Genomic DNA, 15,974 nt, shown 5'->3' with positions numbered 1-15,974 from the left:
GGGGGCAGCTGCGCCCTCGGGGAGGAGACGCGCGTTGCCCCGGCTCGGGCCGCCACCGCTCGCCCTTGCCCTCCCCGGGGGAGCCCGGCCCGGCCGCGCTGCCGAGACCAGCAGGCGCCTCCTGTCCCATCGCTGCGGGGCCCCGCGGCCCCTGCCCGCCACCACCAGCCCACTTTGGCCTCCGCCGCGGCGCAGCAGCTGCTGGCTGCTCCCACAGGCCGGCCGCACGCGCATCTCCCAGCCCCCCTCCGCCGCCTCGCCAACGTGCAGACGCTCCCTCCGTGCCCCCTCACTCCCTTTCTTCCTACATCCCCCTCCGCGTCCGGATCTCGCTCCCCCCCGCACCCACAGCAGCAGCGGCGACCCGCCCCCCCAGTGCCAGTACCGACACACCGCGGGCTGCTTTTGACCCGAGAAGGGTTCAAAGAAGAATATAAACATTTCTCTCCACCGCCGCCACCGCCTCCCCGGCTAGGGACTATTTTTTCAGCCACCCCTCCCCGGCGGAGAAGACAGCCTCGGCACTGGGACGGGTCGCTCCGCGGCAATGGCGGCCGGGCCGAGGCTGAGTTAGAGCGAGGCGGGGGGAGACTCGCTCGCTCGCTCGCGGTGGGGGAGGCGCTGATAGGACTATGCCGAGCGGGGCCCTGCCCGCGCCAAACGCTGCCTGAGCCCGTGTCCTGCCTTGGCAGTAGCAGCTGGGCCGCCCCCGACATGGCCGAGCCCTCGGTCCCCTCCTCCGGCGGCGGCTCCCTGCCGCTCATTGAATCAGGTAACAGCGGAGCGCGTGAGGGAGCCGGCCGGGCGCCGCCGGTTCTGCTGCTCCCCGCCGCCGCCATCTTCCCGGTCATGATGATCAATTACAGTCGCTGAGGGGCTCCCCCGCCCCGCTCCGCAGCCCCGCGCTCATCGCTCTCCCCCGTCTCTCTTGCAGAGCTCTACTTCCTCGTCGCCCGCTTCCTGACCACCGGGCCCTGCCGGAGAGCGGCGGAGGTGAGTAGAGGCCGGCAGCGCCGCACGCACCCGCCGCTGACCCCCGCCGCGGCTGCTGCTGCCACCAAGGGCTCCGGTGCCTGGCCCCGAGCCCTGTGCAGCTGCGGCGGCCGCCGAAGAGACGGCGAGGTTTGGTTCCCCCTCCCTAACTCGTGTGCATCTGTTTCTTCCTTCCCCTACAGGTGCTGGTGCAGGAGCTGGAGCAGCACCAGGTCTGTGTGTGAGACTGTCTCTGCTGCCTTTCTCCCTCTCCTGTCACCTTTTCCCTTTAAGTCATTCATCTCTTTAAAAAAAAAAAAAAAAACACATTGTTTTGAATTTGATCTCCCCACCCTTCCCCTTTTAATCACTCATTTTTGTTTCTTTTTCAATTTAGTTGCTTCCTAAAAGGTTGGATTGGGAAGGAAATGAGCATTGTAGAAGTTATGAAGATTTGGTGAGATTTAAACAACAACAACGTTGAATTAGAATGATAATGTTAATGTTAGACCCTCCACTTATTTTTGTATTTCACCCTGGGTCTGGGAGGATACAGAAGGCTGATTTTTTAGAAGGGGTGTTTGACTTCTTTACCTTAAACTAACAAACAAAAACATAAGGGGTTAGGGGTGTTTTTAATTGGAGGATATTGTTATGTAGCATAGGCGGGGCTTCGGGTTATGCCATTTGCCCATGTTCCTGCCTACCTCTGGGGAAGAGCCAATCTGTTAAGAGGTTTCATTTCTGTGTTTCACTCTGAGACTTGTTAAGCAGGTTTTGATTGGACGGTATTTATTTTCTATTTGGTTTCCTGCATCTGCTGCTTTCAACAGATTAGGAAACAAAATCACTGGTACAGAAATTGGGGGTGGGGATTTGTAGTGGCGTCTCTGATTTACTGGCCATACTAATCAAAATGTTCCGAAAGATGCCCTTTGGCTCAGGGCTGCACAACTTGTGCCAAATTAATTGCACTAAATGTATTTACAACAATTTCAGAGTAGAGATGTAACTGTTCCTGGTATTCTATCTTACTGTTTCTAAAATACTGCATGATTATGTGTGGTGGCTATGTGGATACAAACTAAAGAGAGGACAGCATCAATAGGAAGTCTATAGTTCAGTTTATTTATATTACTTTTGAAAAAAGCTTGGCGTAGTTAGTTCCAAGTAATAAACCAGCCTCTGAGTTCCTCTGCTAATCTTTGAAGTTTTACAATCAAATTCTGTTTTTTCCTCATGTTTTTCCATACTTTGACAAAGTAAAGTGGTATGTGACTGAAGGTACGGGGAAAGAGTGAAATTGACTACACACAATTAAAAAATGTAGATATAAATTAAAAACAAAAAGGTAGCCACAAATGTAGTTTTGAATTTGACAGTTCCCTTATTTGAGCAAATGTATGTAGTACTGCTTTAAATCAGTACACTGAAGGACCAATCCTGCTCACTTTACTTGCATGAAGTCAACAGGATTACTTTCCAAGATCTGGCCTAAATTTAGGTAAGCACAGAAAGTTTTCTTTCTTTACGTAGGCCCCGATTCTTCTGCAGATGTGGTGCTGGCATATTCCTATGCTGAGTCTCATTGACTTTGGGGCTTCATGCATCTGTCTGTGTGTGTGATTTCCTAGGATTGGAGCCTTTGTGTATGTGTCTCCCTTCTCCCCTACAACAACAACAAAATCCCTATCTGTGCTGTTAATAGTTTAGGTTATCAAAATTTCTGCTTCTTAACATTTTTTTACTTTGCCATTTATGCTGTTTAGGTACTTTTAATTGTCTAAGTGTAAAAATAGGCCAATCGGTTTCATTCTTTTGGGTTTGGGTTTCAGGGACAGCTGGCAAACATTTAAGGCCCAAAACCTGCAATGTTGAGCATTTGGGTGTATTCCATGTCAAACCAAGTACTCATTACAGAATCTGAGCCTGAGCTTAAATAACTGCTGTCACGAAAACTCAAAACCAACCATTTTAAAAAAAATAATCTTTTATTAGGCTTCTTAAAACTTTTTAACAAGACTTACATTGGGTATAAATTACACGAAGGTAGTATCTCTTTTTATAAGCTGTATTTCGTAAATATACTTGAAGGGGAAAATTAAGCTTTCTACTTTGAAGCATCTTGGTCAGTACTCTTGTATCTCTTTAGAGCAGTGTTTCCCAAACTTGGGGTGCTGCTTGTGTAGGGAAAGCCCCTGGCGGGCCGGGCTGGTTTGTTTACCTGCCGCGTCCGCAGGTTCGGCCGATCACGGCTCCCACTGGCCGCGGTTCGCGCCGCTTCCTGCCGCCCCCATTGGCCTGGAGCGGCATGCCAAAGGTTGCCGATCCCTGCTTTAAGGTAATGTGGGTGTAATTTAAGTTGAGTTTGTCCTTTTTAAATATATAGAAGTCAAGGCACTGGTTTTGGTTCTCACAACTATAACTCATCCCCCATGTACATATGAAACATGTATGCAGATTAAGACGAGTACTTGCCAAATGAGTGTACAGCAATAGTGTGTGGGGTTCTGATTTTTACTTTTCTGGTTATGGGGCAGCCTGAGCCTCAAGTTAAGGTTGACTTATTGAGATTTTGATATTTTTATCTTATGGGCACACTAATTCATACTTATAAACAAAAATTTGGCCAATTTGTGGAGGCTGTGGAAACCCTAACTTTGAATATGTGACTCCTACTCAAGTAGGTTGTCAGTCATGAAGTTGTATACATGTTTTTTGCAGTGAACTTTGAAAAAATGAAAATATGAGAAATAAATTGCGCATGCATTTTTGGTTGCAAGATGCTGTGCTTGTGTATACTTGGATTCTAAATTAAGTATATCTGAGAATCCTTTGTGAGTGGGTAAAGGATGTGATCTTATTCCCCTAAGATGTCTGTGGAAGCTTTGGAAAGTTTGCCATTGAGTTCAGTGAGAGTAGGATTGTTTGCTGCATTTCATAGTTTCCTTGAAGAATCCAATGCTCTTTCCAGAGGAGCTAGGTAGATGACTTAAGCCTTAAGTGATGTCAGTGGACTACAACTTTCCAGTTTGTACAACTCTTAGTCAACATTGCCAATTATATTCATTTGGCTCTTGCGTTTGACCATAACATAATTTTTTTGGACGTACAGTAGACAAAAAATGAATCAAGGAGCCTTAGTATTTTTGTAGCGTGTTGGTTAAATTAGACAAAAAATAGTGAGCATGAGACGTGATTATATCATGTAGAATTGAAACACTGAAATTTGTGTGCATCTGGAGCAAAGAGTTGGTGTTGCTTATGCTAAAGCTTTATTCTTAACTGTGGTAAAATATATTTTATGGAAAATACTGAATATGAGAGGGTGCTCCAGTCTGAGCCATTTGTGTGAAGTCTGTATTTTCCATAGTAAGATGCTGATGTATAGTACATCTCTCTACAATAGCTTTCCGATTCCTGGATAATTTTTAAACTTTAAAAGTTTAAAGTTTAAAATTCATTGTTGTAAAGATCAGAGTTTATATAACTGATTCTGCTCTATGAATTATGTAATATAAATATTTAGGCACTTCTAAATGTTAATGTAAATACCGACATACATAGGATCATCTATTTTAGATATGCCATATATTTGTTTTAAACTTAAATTCTTATCAGGTCTTATCCAACAAACATGTGGCTCCAGATCATTTGTTGCAAATTTGCAAGCGTATTGGCCCTATACTGGATAAAGAGATTCCACCCAGCATTTCAAGAGTGAATTCCTTACTTGGTGCAGGGAGGCAGTCATTGCTACGTACAGCGAAAGGTATTGTTTTATTTTTCATTATTTAAATTTTTGCAATACAGTGGGGAGTGGGGCGGGAAGCCTGTCCAGGGGTCTGAGTGCTATTGCCATGTATTAAAAGCAAACAAAAGTAAACCCTCCAAATTTTCCAAGACTAGGAGGGAAAACTGAAACAACCCTGGCCGCTAATATTAGCTATCAGCACACAAATAATCTGCAGTCAGCTCACTCCTCCTGCTCTGAAGATTTCGGCTATTTTGGACTAAGAATGGGGACAATGAATTGCAAAATTCAGACCACTGATAGAGAGTACTCTCTTAGCAGCTCCCTTTGTTTAATTTAGACTAAGAATGTTCTTGTTTGAGCACCTCCTCTGACCACAGTTGTAGGGAATATCTTTGAGAAAGGGATAGTCTTGAATAGAAAGGGCCCAAGTCAGTTAGGGCTTTATAGGTCAAAAACAACAGACTGACTTCACCCATAATCCAATAGAGAGCGAATGCAGATCTCTCTCACCTTGTCTACCTAGTACTTTGCAAATACTTTGCCCAGTGCTTGGATAGGGGCACAGATGAGGGCTAGCTTGCTGATGTTCAATCCAGATAAAGTGGAAGTGATGTTGGTAGGATGAGGGGAAGCAACTGGAAGATAAGTCAGTGATTTGTATGTGTGCCTTTACTCTGGGTATGTACCTGCTGTTTGTTATGAGCATTTGAATACTGTTCTCAGTGACATCAATGACCAGGACAGCTTTTTTTCATTTGCACTTGACCAGGAGTTGACAGTTTCTTTGACCCACGCTTTGCTAATTTGATCCATGCTTTTGTTGTTGCAACTATTTAATCTTGAGGTATGCTATGCATGGAGGTATGTGTGAAACTTCACTTAAGCCAGCTTCTTCAGTTTCTGAGCAGATTAAGGTATAGTTCCACCTCCATAAATGTAGAAATAGACACTTGGTGATTATTGCTAGATTGTGAATGTCAGGTGATGAATGTTTAATTTTTGAGCAATGGTTGGACAATTGTTTCTTTCAGAGAGGCTGGCAACTTACTTTTCCCACAGAAAGTCATGACAACCTCTCTTTCAAAGAGGAGGGACATGTATCTGCCGTCCAATGGAGGTAGCCGGAACTAATCAAGCTGTCTATGACTGAACAGATCCACTGATTGAAAATTTGTGGGTGTTATGGAAGAGGCAAAGAAACCCTCTTCTTAGTCATGACAAGATGTTTTAAAAAACACAACCTTTTGCTACCTATCAGATTGGCATGAGGCTACTGTCACCAGTGCTCTGTCTTTAATCCCACTTCAGTTGTTGATGGGTCATGGGTAAACATGGTGACCTGTGAGAACAAAGTGGGGGAAGAGAATGCCTAAAAGCCAGTTACTCAATAGTTGAGGACGAAATATTATAAAACCCAACCCCTTCTTAGAGTAGTTTTTAACTGGAGTCATATCCTCCCTTGGAGCCTTTTGGAAATGCTCTGGTTTCTTATGCCTTCATATACCATCAAGAGGTTCCTGGCTTCAGCTGAGGTCCATTCCAATCTCAATTTGTGGAGATACCTCTCTGAGTATCTGCCTCAGATCATGATGGGGCTTTTCAGTGTATTAAGGCACTCTGTACACAAATGCCAGTCCCTTTTTGACTCTGCTTGTGGATCTCGCGGGATAACATGGTAGTGATTCATTTTTTGGAGTAGGAGAGCTCCTGCACTTTGTGTTTGATAGAAATGGCTCACTATATATAACACCACCAATTGTGCCAAAACCAATCCAGCAGTGTCTTCCCATTCACATTTTAGTAATACTTGTGAAGTCGGGCCTCATTTCTGATCGTGGATGGTTGACAGTAATGCTAGGCTGGTGATTAAGTAATCAGTAAGACCTTCAGGTGTTTCTAGTGTATTTGTATGTGAGAGAAATTCTGTGGGGTTTGTATTATTTTTTTAACTGCATTTTATGGTGTGGACTATTTTAGCAGATGCCACTGCATTTCCCAGTTACCTCTCTTCTGCACTTCACTAGCTCCACAGTGAATGGGGCAGTGACTTTGCATTTGTTGTGAATCAGACTTGCCGCCATTTCAGCACTCGACCTGTTTAAATAAATAACTTTTAATATTGGGGAAAGTCTCCTCTCTTCCTGTAGTCAAACAGCTGACCCATTGGCACAAATTTAAAAATAAATAAATAAATAGATGATAAAAAAAAAGCCGCCTTTGGGCAGAAAACAGTCCTATAAAATGTCAGCCTAAAAGGTGACAGTGTTGGAAAGATATAAAACGGGTAGAATGGAAATGCTTGTGCAACCCGATCTGCAGTACTAGCTACTTACTACATATAACATGTAAAAAAGTTTCTTATGGTGATATTGGATGGACAGAGTGCAGTTCTTTGAGGGGAAACTTCTTGTTTTAAATAAATCTTTAAGTGCTTTCGTTGTTTTGGAAAAAGGGACCCATAATACTTTTCAAGAGTAGCCTAGACACATGTGATCTTATTTTTATCATCTGTAAACTGCCATGAAGACAGATGTTGCTAAAAATATATTTTGCAAAAAAACTTTATAAGTGGACTTTGAATAGCCAGAGTTATTTTGTTGCTTTATTTATAACCGCATCAATAATGCAGATAACTCAATTAGTAAATCATTTACTGTATAAATGTAGCATCTGTATTTTGTGCAGAAATGAGTATGTTGGTACTTCACAAATAAAGTCCTCTGAGCCTTTGGAGCAAGTGACTGTCTGTGTCATTATTAAACCTCCCTTGTCAGGACCAGTATTGTAACCTGTCTTAAAACTAGGCTTTCAAACTGTTGTTGGAAAGTTTTAGGTTGAGAGGTTCTGAGCTCCTTCAGCTCTTGTTAAATTTAATATTGCAGTACGAGGCCCTTTGGCAGGCTTATTCATTACTGTTTTTGCTAAACTTTATAATGGATTTCAGAACAGTAACATTTGTTTTGCTTTTCTGAAATGTGTTCTTATGGGTAACTTTCAATACAACTAACATTGATGTCAAAGATTGCAGGAATACTGTTTGGAAGGGCTCTGCTTTAGCTGCTCTTCGTAGAGGAAGACCTCCTGAAATTCCTGTAAACTATGGCCCTCCACCAAACCTTGGTACGTAGATGATAAAATCACTTCTAACTTCAGTGTAATATGTATTTCTTGACACTTATATTCTCTATGCTTCTCTTCATATAAATAGTGATGGAAATTGCATTTAAGAACCAGCTCTAAAAGTATACCTATAGAATTTTATATTACTTCAGTGGGGCTCTGCATGAGCACAGGGGTCCACCCATGTAGAATTCATTGCAGGAGAAAGGTGTTAGATTCTAAATGAAAGTCTTTCTGCTTTAAAAAACCCAGTGTACTAATAAGCAAATAGAGATACTTATGGTATCTGCAAGTCAGTGGTGTTTGGTTAAAAGGACTCTCTTGTTTATGAAAGTACATGGCAAAATGTGAGGTAGAAGATGCTGTGTCTTTGTAAAAAACAAAACAAAAAAAAAAAACAACCCTACTTTATTTGGGGCGAGATTACATTAAAAAGCTGCCCTGCTTCTTTGTAACATAAACCCACAAACTCAGAATAAACTTTGGCGTTCTGTACACAAGCTAGAGAGTCACTTTACTAAATCCAGTAATCTATTGGTTATGGAAGCAAGACAGAGTGGCTATCTACAGGAGACCTGTTTTTTTTAATCATCATCTAAGCCCCCTAGAAATAATTTTTAAACATGGCTTTTCACAGGATGATTTATTTTTTTTTGCTTGCATTCTTTAATCTATTTGTATTTGTTTTAGTGGAAGTAAATCGTGCAAAACAATTAACTGGGTATGCAACCTATAGAACATCATTTCCAGGAAGTATGTATCAGCACATAAGGATGCACAGGCGGATTCTTGGCCATCTCTCTGCAGTCTACTGTGTTGCATTTGATAGGACTGGACACCGAATATTTACTGTGAGTTGATGCTATGAATGCTGGGTCTTCTAGAACTATTTCTAATTGGATATCGGGAAAGTAGCTTTTAAATGCTTATTATTTATGCCTGAAATATTCAGACCTCAGAATTTAAAGTTTAGAAATAAAGCTAATTAGCCCATGCACTTCATTTGGGTGAACTGTTTGGCATGTGTATGGAGGGGAGCATTTTTGAACTTTTAGCTGTTATTGCTTATTAGGTACTGATGTCTACATACATGCTTTTTTCTTTGATACATTTCTTTGTTTTGGGTGTTGCATCTTTGTGAATAGTGGAGAAGACGACTGGTTTTATGGTATAGAGCTTTTGTTTTAACTGCCGTTATTTTGTGGATTTGGTAATGGAGAGAAAATTAACAAAAAGTCAGATTATTTTGATGTCATTTCAAATGTCTTCTGCTTGTGTTTGATATCAAAAACTGCTGTTATCTATTTGGATGAAACTAGGTTACTGTGAACTTCAGAGTAAGCCTGAATAACAAGGGATGACTTTTGTGTCATCAAACAGGCTGAAACTAACTTTTTTCCACTTAAGGCTAGATTAACAGAACGATTTAAGCAGCTAAAACGGAAGTTATATGCCTAAATTAAACATTTAGGCACCACTGAGATCCTCAAAACCTCTGCTCAGCTGGTGTCTAAAATTCCCCAGTGTCTGAGTTCCCACCAGCAGTGTCCCCTAGATGCCTAGGTTTCTGCTAATGAGTATGCACACACTCCAGGTGCCTCTCTCAGGTCTAAGCCCCAGCAGGATCTTCAGGCTGGGTGTTGCCCCACTTGTGAGGCTTGATCCAGTTGTTGTTCTCAGAGTATGCCAGAATACTCTGTCAATGTGCAAAGCAAACATGATTCTGGGATCATTAACAGGTGTGTTGTGAGCAAAACACGAGAAGTCATTCTTCCGGTCTACTCTGCACTGGTTAGGCCTCAACTGGAGTATTGTGTCCAGTTCTGGGCACCACATTTCAAGAAAGATGTGGAGAAATTGGAGAGGGTCCAGAGAAGAGCAACAAGAATGATTAAAGGTTTTGAGAACATGACCTATGAAGGAAGGCTGAAAGAATTGGGTTTGTTTAGTTTGGAAAAGAGAAGACTGAGAAGGGGACATGATAGCAGTTTTCAGGATCTAAAAGGGTGTCATAAGGAGGAGGGAGAAAACTTGTTCACTTTAGCCCCTAAGGATAGAACAAGAAGCAATGGGCTTAAACTGCAGCAAGGGAGGTTTAGGTTGGACATTAGGAAAAAGTTCCTAACTGTCAGGGTGGGTAAACACTGGAATAAACTGCCTAGGGAGGTTGTGGAATCTCCATCTCTGGCGATATTTAAGAGTAGGTTAGATAAATGTCTATCTGGGATGGTCTAGACAGTATTTGGTCCTGCCATGAGGGCAGGGGACTGGACTCGATGACCTCTCGAGGTCCTTTCCAGTCCTGGAATCGATGAATCTATGAATGCTGGGAGGGAGTGATGGGCTGGGGGGAGAAGGAGGCAGCCTGTCTTATCTTTATTCCAGTGGATAGGGCACTCACTTGCATGTGGGAGTTCCTAGTTCGTTTCTCTCCTATACCTGATGTGGCGAAGAAATTTGAACTTGCATTTTTTACCTCTCAGGTGAATGCTGTAGCTCTTGGATTATACAGCAGACTCTCGCTAGAACGCGCATCTTTATAGTGCGAATTCGGTTATAGCGGGGGACCGCGCATGGATCCCAAATTTAATTACTTTCATTGGAATCCATGGTAACGCGGTCCCCGTGTTAATGCAGGACTGCACATGGATCCAAAACCCTGCGTTCTAGCGGGGGTCCGGTGTACTCATATTTTTTTTTTCTCTTTGGCTCAGTGAATAATTATTTATGCACAATGGAATAGCCTCAACAGGAGAGATTGAGACCCACACCAAAATATTCTATAGTCCACTGGCTAGGACTCACCTGAGAGGTGGGAAATCCAAGTTCAAGTCCCTACTCCACATTAGACAGAGGGTGAAATTGAGTCTTCCACACCCCAGATGAGTGCTCTACCCACTGGGCTAAAAGTTGAAGGCTGCTTCCTCCTCCCTCCTCCTTCCCATGGTTGTTTCTTAAAAAACATAGCTTAGGCACCTAACTTCAGGTGAGGGTTCATGGGTGAGAATCCCAAGCAGAGATAGATGCCTAATTCGATGAAAGGGATGTAATTTTTTCACTAATTTTTGTGACTCGAGCCACTATGCAATATGACTAAATTTTAGGTTCCATAAACACCAATAGCATAAGCAGGGTTTAATAGAAAATCTTAATTTTCCAGACTCAGAATGTATTTCATCATCTTTAAAGACAAAGCTGAAGCAGATAGTATCTTGAGTATTTATAAACTTGAACTTATGCCGGGTTCTGTAACCCTTTTTTCTTAGGGTTCAGATGATTGCTTGGTGAAAATTTGGTCAACTCACAATGGCCGGTTGCTCGCCACACTACGAGGTCATTCAGCCGAGATTTCTGATATGGCTGTGAATTATGAAAACACTATGATTGCAGCTGGAAGCTGTGATAAAATGATCAGGGTATGGTGTCTGAGAACTTGCGCACCAGTTGCTGTGCTCCAGGGACACACGGGATCTATTACATCTTTACAGGTATATTTCTAATTAATAGGCATGTCTATCCTTCATCTTGTAGCTTTGTGTTTTCAACATCTAATAGCACACAAGCATTAAAACATACTAATACTATAATGATGTTTAGTTTTATGCCTCCAAATTCGTTGTAAAAACCATTGACAGTTTTAGTGTAAAACAGAAGGTAACATGTTTTATTTGATCTTGTGGTTTTATTTCGCTGTTAGTAGAATTGTAGTATTGGATAAAAATCCAGTATCTTATTTTGACAAATGTGTATATAAGCGAAAAGCGTTGTCCAAATAGAAGCAAGTAGCAATACGGTAAAAGACAACATTCAGGAGTCAGATTTATTTTGCTGTTCTCTTGCCTGAGCCTGATTAATACACCCTACACTTCTAACTAGCTAGAATTTTGGCTGATAGTAGTGGTTTTTAAAAAAAACTCACGCAGTCCTTAAATATTGTGAAGGTCTTGACTTGAGGAAAGTACATATAAATACTTTTATAAGTGTTCCAGCAAATTGAAGTGCAAGACATGTTCAAAAAGCAAAGAAAGAAGTTTAGACATTAAACACTTAGCTTTCAGCAAGTTCAGGTGTTGTGAAGAGAGGAAGCCAGTTGCGACCTCATGTGGCTCTCAAATCACAGAATTCCATTTATAAAAAAAGAAACTCAAAGGCACTAGCCTGGCTAAACCTATAAACAAAATCTGAGATAAATTGGACAAAAAATATAGGCCTGATCTATCATCAAAATTTAGGTCAACAAAGCTACGGCATTCAGGGGTGTGGAAAAATCTACACCTGAGCACTGTAGCTGTGCCAACCTAATCCCTGGGGTAGACATAGCTGGATCAACAAAAAAAGTTCTTAGATCAATCTATCTACTGCTGCTTTGGAAGTTGGAGTTCTTACAGTAATAGGAAAAACCTATTCCATAACTGTAGCATGCGTCTATGCTACAGGGTTGGAGTGGCATAGTGTTACCAGATTTGCCTGTTACTTTGGGATATGCTCATTTATTAAGGTTACTCTTCTTGGGGCTGGGGGGGTTCTGTAATTCTATCAGTGTACTGCTTGTGTCACTTGTGTTCTCATACGGAGCTCTACTTCTCCCTTCTGCAAGTTCCCTCCCAATGGAGCTATCCTGCAGGACCCACAGTCCCCAGGGCTGGGTTCTTCCAGCCCTAGAATTGGACGAACGAACACACACACACATTAACAGAGCGTGTCTGAGAGGACCGGGTTAATCAGCACTCCCAAGCTAACTCCTTTTATGTCACTGGACTCAGTAGGCTGGGTGGAGCAGCTTTTCCAAGGTGTCACCCTTATATGCCCCTGGACTCAGCAGACTCATATGTCCCATGTTCAGCACATGTCCTGTGTTCAGTCCCTATCCCCACTTTCACATTACAATTGTCCTGGTAGTAACCCACCTCATGAGCAAACCCCACAGGATTTTTGTGCGCTGCAGGGATATTTATTTTAGGTACGTGGAGCGTTGCTGCAGAACGAATGAGGAAGCCAAAAAAACACCCGGGGGGGGGGGGTAGAGAGAGGCAACCAGCTTAATCATGAAAGTTATTTATTGCCAGGTAATAACTATAGGGGAGCCAAACAAACAAAACAGTTATAATAAATCTAACTTAAATTTAATTATAAAAGTCAGGTTTAGAAAACTATAACTGATCACACAAGTCAGGGTCAGAAGGCTATACCGAGAGATAGAGAGAGATGGGTTCTCATCATTCCATGAAGCTTGAATCGATCGGGGTTCCCAGGTGGTGGTGGTAGCTGAGGGACTGGAGTGCTGGAGACCTGCAGAACCCCCAGCACGATCAGTCAGGAGAAGATGAAGTCCCAATGGAACTAATGCAGATTTTGGATCCAGGCATCAAAATACTTACTTGAGCATGGGTAGGAGTTTTTGTAGGGGAAGAGCAATGGTTCAAGGGAGAACACTAGCTTTGTTTATGGCTAAACTGATGGCTCAAGGGAATATACCAAAGTTGTTTTGTTCAGGCTAGACAATAGGAGCTGATCATTCCTGCAATGGGAGGTGTTCTTTCCAGGGAGCTCCCAATGTAATTAGGCAGGCGGCTTCACTATTTTGGATACCAATAAAGGATTTATTACTAGAATTGGCCCGATAACTACTGAGCTGGGTGTGTGCAGGTGTGGGTTCATTAACATCTGGAGCAGAGATTCCCATCATGCAGTGCTTTTCTGGTCCCATAGTTCAGTGTGGTTCTTGCCTTGCAATCTCTGTTCTCTATTCTGTATGCTAATGGAGATGCCTCCCTGTCCCATCTTCAATGCAAATGAGGCTAGGGGAGTTTCCTTAATCCTGTCACCCTTGTCTGGAGGAGTTTAGGAGTCTCCCCCACTGCCGTTTCATTGCCTTTTTGTAAGTCTTTCTTCTGATCTGCTTTGGTTCAAGCAGAGGCTGGGTGGGGGGAAGGTCTTCCATGAGGCAGACAGGCTGGGTACTGCACCCTGGTTCCCCAAGAACACAGAGCTGATGGGTAACAATAGCTTCAGTGGTGTAGCTGTGCTGCTGTAATGCCTCTAGTGTAGACATGACCAGGGATGTTTTTGTGTTGAGTCAGGAAAGCTAAAGAGAAATTAATTCAGTAATAGCAGTTAGACTAGTCAGAGGATGCACTAAGATTAGCTAGCCTATAGGAGGACAAGTATCTGACTCTCAATTGGTGGCCAAAGTCTAGGGAAATTCTGCTGCCCATGTGATAAGAGCCTGGACTTAATGGCTCTGTTATGTTAATACCCTCTGACTGTGAAAATTAGTTACTACTTTTGTATTTTGAGACAAATCACTTTGAGACAAATAACTCCTAATTCATCCAGTAAAAATTTTACAGCAAATTGATGTTCTGATAGGTTGGAGGGGGAGGTAAATGTGGCAGGTTATTTTAAACTTTGTGGTTTTGACATGACTGAATTTTCTTTCAAAGTATCTGTATGGTATTGACATATTTACCAGTACTAAGGTCAGAATTTTCAAAACTACAGGTGCCTAAAGTTTGGCTTCTAAATCCGTGGGGGGGGGGACTTAATGAAAGTTACTGTGGTTTTCTGACATAACCCCTTCTTCCACTGAAGTTAATGAAAGAATAGTTTTGGTTCTTTTTTAATAAAAGGACAATATTAGGGTAAAAATTATATTTCATTTAAGAGAAAATACATTAATACTGAATGATACAAAACAAAAATAAAACTCATATATGCACGAAAACATACTATCTTGACTTTTTTATGTCAACATAAATTATTAAAATCAAGACTTTAAAATATTGTAATCTTGTCACTTGTTTCCATTTCTCTCAGTTTAGAGTAAAAATAGATTAATCAGTTTCATATCCCACTTGTATGTTAGGATATTGTGAATATTGCAGAGGAATATTCCTTTCAAAGAACTATTTCTCAGGTTTAATATCAATTTATTTTAAACTTACCCCATAAAATATTCCAAGACTTTATATTTCAGAATTAAATTGATTTGATAATGTGTTAAGAAAAACACCCTATGCTTGAGAAACAGCAGTCCACAGTTTCTGACTTTATCTTAAAACACGCAAACATAGGACTCGTATTTTGGAAATAAACAATGTACAAGGTTATTCTGTATGTTCTGTTGTGTGTAGTAGGTAATCCACTCTCTACTTTCAATATATAATGTACACCTCTACCTCAATATAACGCTGTCCTCGGGAGCCAAAAAATCTTACCTCGTTACAGGTGAAACCGCATTATATCGAACTTGCTTTGATCCACTGGAGTGCGCAGCCCCGCCCCACCCGGAGCACTGCTTTACCGCGTTATATCCGCATTCGTGTTATATCGGGTCGCGTTATATCAGGGTAGAGGTGTACTTTAATGCGAGTGCTGTGTTTTAACCATAGTCTCTAAGTCTATATTATATAACTAAACTAATGTTGTATGTAAAGTAAACAAGGTTTTCAAAATGTTTAAGAAGCTTCATTTAAAATTAAATTAAAATGCTGATCTTACACCGCCAGCCTGCTCAGTCTGCTGCCAGCCTGGGGTTCTGTTCACTTAGGCTGGCAGCGGGCTGAGCGGGGCCGGCGGCCGGGACCCCAGAGTTGGTGGTGGGGGCGGGGTTCAGGGGTCAGGGCAGAGGGCTGTGTGTGTGTGGGGGAGGGGTTCAAAGGTCAGGGCAGAAGTCTAGGGGGTGGGGGGGGTCAGGGCAGAGGGCTGGGTGTGTGTGGAGGTGCAGGGCAGAAGGCTGGGTGTGTGTGGGGGGGTGTTCAGCGCAGAAGGCTGGGGTGCTCGGCTCGTGGGGGTGCTCCCAGCCCCCTACCCTAAGTGGCTCATGGCACGGGGCTGGAAGGGATATGCCCTGTTCCACCCCCTTCCCCAAGATCCCGTCCCTACCTCTTCTCTGCCTCCTCTATGGAGCAGGAAGCACACTGCTGCTCTGCTCCGCTCCGCTCCCCCTCCCTCTCGCAAGGGCCATCAGCTGATTGGCGCAGGGAGGGGGAGGAGGAGGGGCAGGAGCGGGGGAGGGGAGAAGCTTGGCTGCCACAGGACCAAGCTTCTGCCTCCTGCCCCTGCAGGGGAGAGCAGTGTGCGGGGGGGACTGAGTGAGGCTGAGGGCCGGGACCTCGGCAGCATG

General features: G+C 42.9%; 1 protein-coding gene and 1 long non-coding RNA gene across 11 annotated transcripts in view; one reads left to right on the top strand and one right to left on the bottom strand.

The window, feature by feature from the left end:
* Nucleotides 1-331: 331 nt before the first annotated feature.
* Nucleotides 332-15,974, top strand: part of BRWD1 (bromodomain and WD repeat domain containing 1) — a 104,064-nt gene continuing 88,421 nt past the window's right edge. For 2 of the 10 annotated variants that reach the window (XR_006176629.2, XR_010600234.1), the window contains exons 1-8: nucleotides 367-772; nucleotides 935-993; nucleotides 1,176-1,205; nucleotides 1,370-1,429; nucleotides 4,594-4,744; nucleotides 7,751-7,849; nucleotides 8,540-8,700; nucleotides 11,116-11,337. Coding sequence is in view for 4 of the 10 variants with exons in the window: in XM_065590708.1 (XP_065446780.1) it covers nucleotides 715-772; nucleotides 935-993; nucleotides 1,176-1,205; nucleotides 1,370-1,429; nucleotides 4,594-4,744; nucleotides 7,751-7,849; nucleotides 8,540-8,700; nucleotides 11,116-11,337 (840 nt within the window). In the remaining 6 variants the exon portion in view is untranslated. Of the gene's footprint in view, nucleotides 773-934; nucleotides 994-1,175; nucleotides 1,206-1,369; nucleotides 1,430-4,593; nucleotides 4,745-7,750; nucleotides 7,850-8,539; nucleotides 8,701-11,115; nucleotides 11,338-15,974 lie in introns of all 10 variants that reach the window. The other 8 variants (XR_010600235.1, XM_065590708.1, XM_042859238.2 and 5 more) reach the window with 8 other exon arrangements.
* Nucleotides 12,895-15,813, bottom strand: LOC135982700 (uncharacterized). The gene is made up of 2 exons (XR_010600252.1): nucleotides 15,734-15,813; nucleotides 12,895-13,934 (listed from the first exon to the last, which is right to left on the bottom strand). It is a non-coding gene; the product is annotated as an uncharacterized LOC135982700 (long non-coding RNA).

Source organism: Chrysemys picta, chromosome 1 (genome assembly GCF_011386835.1).
Source record: "Chrysemys picta bellii isolate R12L10 chromosome 1, ASM1138683v2, whole genome shotgun sequence".
Classification (NCBI taxonomy): Eukaryota; Metazoa; Chordata; order Testudines; family Emydidae; genus Chrysemys; species Chrysemys picta.
This window is presented reverse-complemented; position numbering and strand designations above follow the sequence as displayed.